This window comes from Palaemon carinicauda, chromosome 15 (genome assembly GCF_036898095.1).
Source record: "Palaemon carinicauda isolate YSFRI2023 chromosome 15, ASM3689809v2, whole genome shotgun sequence".
Classification (NCBI taxonomy): Eukaryota; Metazoa; Arthropoda; class Malacostraca; order Decapoda; family Palaemonidae; genus Palaemon; species Palaemon carinicauda.
The window spans coordinates 5,000,169-5,007,668 of NC_090739.1; the positions used below are offsets into that span (position 1 = coordinate 5,000,169).

The 7,500-nt window shown below is 31.7% G+C and overlaps 1 protein-coding gene across 1 annotated transcript in view; it reads left to right on the forward strand.

Moving 5' to 3' along the window:
- Positions 1-3,174, forward strand: part of LOC137654219 (keratin-associated protein 5-9-like) — a 13,269-nt gene extending 10,095 nt beyond the window's left edge. Inside the window, exons 5-6 of the mRNA XM_068387856.1 lie at positions 137-253; positions 2,972-3,174. Of these exons, the coding sequence (XP_068243957.1) occupies positions 137-253; positions 2,972-3,099 (245 nt within the window). The 3' untranslated portion in view covers positions 3,100-3,174. The remainder of the gene's footprint in view (positions 1-136; positions 254-2,971) is intronic.
- The last annotated feature ends 4,326 nt before the right edge of the window (positions 3,175-7,500 follow it).

A 7,500-nucleotide genomic window follows, 5' to 3' on the forward strand; every position in this document is an offset into this window, starting at 1 on the left:
AGTCCTAGCTTGAGTCGAGAGGGTGCTTGAGCACTGATCATAAGTATACATGGTCATTCTCTAGGGCATTGTCCCTGTCCCTTGCCTCTGCCATTCATGAGCGGCCTTTACACGTTGTTTCTGATATTTCTTGCAGAGTGTGGTGCCGGAGACGCAGGCTCATGCAAATCGAGCTGCAACACCAACATTGAAGACGAAGATGGAACAGCAACATGCACTGTCACTGGGTACAAATGCTGTGTACCCAAAACTGGTAAGTTTGTCCCAGCATTTCAGACTTGAAGTTGGTTATATTGATGAAATTCTGTGTACCCAAAACAGGTAAGTTTGTCCCAGCATTTCAGACTTGAAATTGGTTATCTTGATCAAATGCTGTGTAACCAAAACTGGCAAGTTTGTCCAAGCATTTCAGACTTGAAGTTGGTTATCTTGATCAAATGCTGTGTATCCAAAACTGGTAAGTTAGTTTCAGCATTTCAGACTTGGAATTGGTTATATTGATCAATTGCTGCGTCCCTAAAACTGGTAAGTTTGTCTCAACATTTCAGACTAGAAGTTGGTTATCCTGATTAAACGCTGCGTCCCAAAAACTGGTAAGTTTGTCCCAACCTTTCAGAATTGAAGTTGGTTATATTGATGAAATGCTGTGTACCCAAAACTGATAAGTTTCCCCCAATATTTCAGAATTGAAGTTGGTTAAGTATCTTGATCAAATGCTGTGCACCCAAAACTGGTAAGTTTGTCCCAGCATTTTAGAATTGAAGTTGGTTATATTGATCAAATGCTGTGTACCCAAAACTGGTAAGTTTGTTCCAACATTTCAGACTTGAAGTTGGTTATATTGATCAAATTATGCGTCCCCAAAACTGGTAAGTTTGTCCCAGCATTTCAGACTTGAAGTTGGTTATATTGATCAAGTTCTGTGTATCCAAAACTGGTAAGTTTGTTCCAGCATTTCAGACTTGAAGTTGGTTATCTTGATCAAATGCTGCGTCCCAAAACTGGTAAGTTTGTCCCAGCATTTCAGATTTGAAGTTGTTTATCTTGATCAAGTGCTGTGTACCCAAAACTGGCAAGTTTGTCCCAGCATTTCAGACTTGAAGTTGGTTATCTTGATCAAATGCTGTGTACCCAAAACTGGCAAGTTTGTCCAAGCATTTCAGACTTGAAGTTGATTAAGTATCTTGATCAAATGCTGTGTATCCAAAAACTGGTAAGTTTGTCTCAACATTTCAGACTTGAAGTTGGTTATATTGATGGAATTCTGTGTACCCAAAACAGGTAAGTTAGTTTCAGCATTTCAGACTTGAAGTTGGTTATCTTGATCAAATGCTGTGTACCCAAAACTGGTAAGTTTGTCCTAAAATTTTAGACTTGAAGTTGGTTATCCTGATCAAATGCTGCGTCCCAAAAACTGGTAAGTTTGTCCCAGCATTTCAGACTTGAAGTTGGTTATCTTGATCAAATTTTGTGTCCCACAAACTAGTAAGTTTGTTCCAACATTTCAGACTTGAAGTTGGTTATCTTGATCAAATGCTGTGTATCCAGAACTGGTAAGTTTGTCTCAACATTTCAGACTTGAAGTTGGTTATCTTGATCAAATGCTGTGTACCCAAAATTGGTAAGTTTGTCCTAAAATTTTAGACTTGAAGTTGGTTATCCTGATCAAATGCTGTGTACCCAGAACTGGTAAGTTTGTCTCAACATTTCAGAATTAAAGTTGGTTATCTTGATCAAATTCTGTGTACTCAAATCTGGTAAGTTTGTCCCAGCATTTCAGACTTAAAGTTGGTTATCTTGATCAAATGCTGTGTACCCAAATCTGGTAAGTTTGTCCCAGCATTTCAGAATTAAAGTTGGTTATCTTGATCAAATTCTGTGTACTCAAAACTGGTAAGTTTGTCCCCCGCATTTCAGACTTGAAGTTGGTTATCTTGATCAAATGCTGTGTACTCAAAACTGGTAAGTTTTCCCAACATTTCAGACTTGACGTTGGTTATCTTGATTAAATGCTGTGTACCCAAAACTGGTAAGTTTGTCCAAGCATTTCAGACTTGAAGTTGGTTATCTTGATCAAATGTTGTGTACCCAAAACTGGTAAGTTTGTTACATTTCAGACTTGAAGTTGGTTAACTATCTTGATCAATTTTGAAATTCAACATCTTGGCTCCTTCGCGACTAGCTCTAATTTCCTTAAAACACCAATGAAAAATTTAGTTTTCTGAAGATGAAATAATTTCATACAACAATTCTAGATATTACAAAGTAATTTCTGTTTTACTAATTTCTCCTCCTTTTGTTTTTTCTTAAGTTTTTATAGTTTAAATTTGAAAGATCTATTTTAATGTTGTTACTTTTCTCAACATATTTTATTTTAATTGTTCACTACTTCTCTTGTAGTGCATTTATTTCTTTGTTTCCTTTCCTAACTGGGCTATTTTTTTCCTGTTGAAGCCCTTGGCCTTTAAGCATCGGGTTTTTCAAACTAAGGTTGTAGCTTAGCTAGTAACAATAATAATAATAATAATAATAATAATAATAATAATATTATTATTATTATTATTATTATTATTATTATTATTATTATAAAAATTACGTAAAGTATCATTATTATCAAAATTAGTAGTAGCAATAATAACAATAATAACATTATTATTAAAATTACAAAAATTACCATTATTATTAAAATTACAAAAATTACTATTATTATTAAAATTAGTAGTGATGATAATAATGATAATAATAATATTAAAATTACTAAAATCATCATTATTATCAAAATAGGTAATAATAATAATAAAAATAATAATAATAATAATAATAACAATAATAATAATAATAAACACCTATCAGCCATAACCACATTTCTTAAAATATATCATATCCAAAATTCTTAGCCGTATTCAATCTATCAAATCCAGAACTCTCCGGATGCGGAATTCTAAACATTCCTCTGTATTCCCTCTTCCAGGATGCACTGCGAACTGTGGATGGAACAATAGGTTCACTTGCAGGACCTCGAGCCAATGTCCTTGGTACCAAACGCAGTTTGGGAGCTGTCCTTCGGGTTGCAAATGCTGTGGGTCCTTTTTCGGTTGATGATGAAATAAGTGTATCACGTTTTGGAGTTTTTTAAAATGTTGATATATACAGGGGTGTGTATATATACTGTGTGTGTGTATATGTATAATATATATATATATATATATATATATATATATATATATATATATATATATACTGTGTATATATATATATATATATATATATATATATATATATATATATATATATATATATATATATATATATATATATATATATTGTATATACACATATACATATGTATATATATATAATGTATATATATATACATTTATATATACTGTATATATAAATTATGAATATATAATATATATACAGTATATATATATATATATATATATATATATATATATATATATATATATATATATATATATATATATATATATATATATATACATACTGTATATATATATATATATATATATATATATATATATATATATATATATATATAGTGTATAAATATATATACACACATATATATATATACATATACTATGTGTATAAATATATATATATATATATATATATATATATATATATATATATAAACATACATAAAAGCGTAAAAATCACATGGAAACGTGATGTGCAGAGGCAAAAGAACCACAGGGAAAATGACAATATGATATATAAGGTTAAGTCCTGATTAGTTTCGTCAGAAAAGGCCTCACGAAACTAATCAGGACTTAGTCTTATATTTCTTTTTTTTTTTCATTTCCCTGTGGTTCTTTTGTAAATGTATGTATGTATGTGTATGTATGTATGTATGTATGTATATATGTATATATACATATGTATATATATATATATATATATATATATATATATATATATATATATATATATATATATATATATAGATAGATAGATAGATAGATATACAGCTGGGAGAATATAATACTTCAGACAGATTTTACACAAAATTTTAAAATTCTAAAGTACATATATACATATATGTATATACAAACATACATACATATGTATATACAATATATATATGTATATATATATATATATATATATATATATATATATATAATATATATATATACATATATATGTGTGTGTGTGCATGTGTGAATACACCTATTACTTAAAAAATATATTTTGCATATAAAATCAAAATCCTAAACTATACAAGATTGTTAATTTACATCGAAGACATCAAAGAGAGAGCTGATAATAAAATTTTGGATTGATATTTTGTTCTCGTTTTCTTATTCTCTTTTGTTACTTATGTAGTGAACCGGTGACATTTGATTGTTGGCAATAAAAGAGCAAGACTTATTGTTAATAAGTGCGTTATCAAATAGGCCTATTGGCAAAGAAGCCCAACGTATTCTATAAATAAGTCAAATTGGTTTTGGAAGAGATGATGGTGAAACAAGAGATGATAGTGAAATAATTTAAAAAAAAAAAATAATAATAATAATAATTACCTACGCCAACGAAGTTGGAAGGAGGTTATGGTTTATGTTTGTGTGTGTTTGTTTGTGAACAACTTCCTGGCCACAATTTTAATCGCAAAGTCATGAAACTTGAAGGGATTAACTATTATGTAAAAAGCTGGAAATGAATAAATTTTGGAAGGTCTAGGTCAAAAGTCAAGGTCACGGTCAAGCAAAATCTCCAATTCACGTAATTAGCCTTAAGTTTAAACATCGTTGTCACAGAGACTTCAAACTTGGTTTATATTTGAGTGTATGAAGATCCACGCCAATTGATACATGGTCAGGCAAAAGGTAAAAAAATAAAATGCCGTGGCGGAGGGCTTTCTCTAGTTATTACCTCCGCCAACGAAGTTGGAAGGAGGTTATGTTTTACCCCCTGTTTGTTTCTGTGCTAATTTGTGTGTGTGTGTTTGTTTGCTTGTGAACACATTCCTGGCCACAATTTTAATCGTAATGGAAATTTCAGGAATTATCTGTTATGTAAAAAGCTGGAAATGAATCAATTTTAGAAGGTCAAGGTCACGGTCAAGCAAAATGTCCAATTCATGTCATCAGCCATAAGTTTGTACATCGTTGTCACAGAGACTTCAAACTTGGTTCACATTTGTAAGATAATTCACGCCAAATAATACATGTGAAGGTCAAAGGTCAAGGTCAAGATCGTGCAAAAGGTAGATAAATAAGCTGCCGCGGTGGAGGTCTGCGCTCTACTGAGTCTCCCTCTAATTATTATAATAATAATGATAATAATAATAATAATAACAACAATAATAATAATAATAATAATGAGATATTATAATTACAACAACAATAACAACAACAACAATAATAACAATAATAATAATAATAATAATAATAATGAAATATCATTATAATTACAACAACAATAACAACAACAATAATAATAATAATAATAATAAAATATAATTATAATTACAACAACAATAACAACAACAACAACAACAATAATAATAATAATAATAATAATAATAATAATAATAATAAATTCACAAAGCACTAAGAAATTACTAATTATATTGCCACCAAAAAATCTATTCTACCTTTTCAACCACAATCATTTGAACATTCATAACTACTGGAATAATCAATAATCTATTCTATCCTGATCTACAGTTATACCTTTGATCAAAAATTCGGTGCCGTTATAGTATGTGGCCTACCTTTTTGGATCTGTTATAGTATGTGGCCTACCTTTTTGGATCTGTTATAGTATGTGGCCTACCCGGTTTGAATGTGTCCTACCTAAGCCGGTTTGAATGTGTCCTACCTTAGAGAAGCTAACTTAAAAAACCCACCTAACCTATGCTAAAAGCCGTGTCCTTACCTACGAGTACGACGGGAGAAGCTAACTTAAAAAAACCCACCTAACCTATGCTAAAAGCCGTGTCCTTACCTACGAGTACGACGGGAGAAGCTAACTTAAAAAACCCACCTAACCTATGCTAAAAGCCGTGTCCTTACCTACGAGTACGACGGGAGAAGCTAACTTAAAAAACCCACCTAACCTATGCTAAAAGCCGTGTCCTTACCCGGGGGGGCTGCGCCCCCCGGACCTCCCCCCCCCCCCCTTACACAACATTAACATTAACTACATAGTTAAATACTGAAATCCATGTGTACTTACATTATCAATATTCGTAATAACAGTATGTAGGCCACATACTATATCAGAGACAAAATTCCGTAGGCCACACTCGAAAGGTAGGCCACATACTATAACGGCACCAAAAATGCTTATAGAAAATGTGAATAAACAATGTCAGCGCACATCTTACGAAAAACCAGAAATAGACGCACGAATGCGTGACAAATGTAATGATTCGTAAGGTTAGCGAACTTTACATTATCGATAGCCGAACTCCGTGTAGCGAACAAAACAATGTTGATTGATGTCTTGACTTTGAAAGCCTTGAAAGAGCATTATTCAAACTAAAGTACCAGATCAATTATTATTATTATTATTATTATTATTATTATTTTTATTATTAATATTATTATTATTATTATTTTTTTTATTATTAATATTATTATTATTATTATTATTATTATTATTATTTGCTAAACTACAACCTTAGTTGTTATTATTATTATTATTATTATTATTATTATTATTATTATTTGCTAAACTACAACCCTAGTTGTTATTATTATTATTATTATTATTATTATTATTATTTGCTAAACTACAACCCTAGTTGGAAAAGCAAGATGCTATAAGCCCAGGGGGCCCCAACAGGGAAAATAGCCCAGTGAGGAAAGGAAACAAGGAAAACTAAAATATTTTAAGAACGGTAACATTAAAATAAACATTTCCTATATAACTATAAAAAATTCTAACAAAACTAAGGAGGGGAAATTCGATAGAATAGTGTGCCGGAGCGTACCCTCAAGCAAAAGAACTCGAACCCAAGACACTGGAAGACCATGGTACAGAGGCTATGGCACTACCCGAGACTAGAGAACTATGGTTTGATTTTGGAGTGTCCTTCTCCTAGAAGAGCTGCTTACCATGGCTAAAGTCTCTTCTACCCTTACCAAGAGGAAAGTAGCCACTGAACAATTATAGCGCAGTAGTGAACCCCTTGGGTGAAGAATTGTTTGGTAATCTCAGTGTTGTCAGGTGTATGAGGACAGAGGAGAATCTGTAAAGAATAGGCCAGACCAGAGGAAAGTAGCCACTAAACAATTATAGCGCAGTGGGTGAAGAATTGTTTGGTAATCTCAGTGTTGTCAGGTGTAGGAGGACAGAGGAGAATCTGTAAAGAATAGGCCAGACTATTCGGTGTCTGTGTAGGCAATGGGAAAGAACCGTAACCAGAGAGAAGGATCCAATGTAGTACTGTCTAGCCAGTCAAAGGACCCCCATAACTCTCTAGCGGTAGTTAGAAGAATTAGAAGCGGCTACGCGCTAGAACAT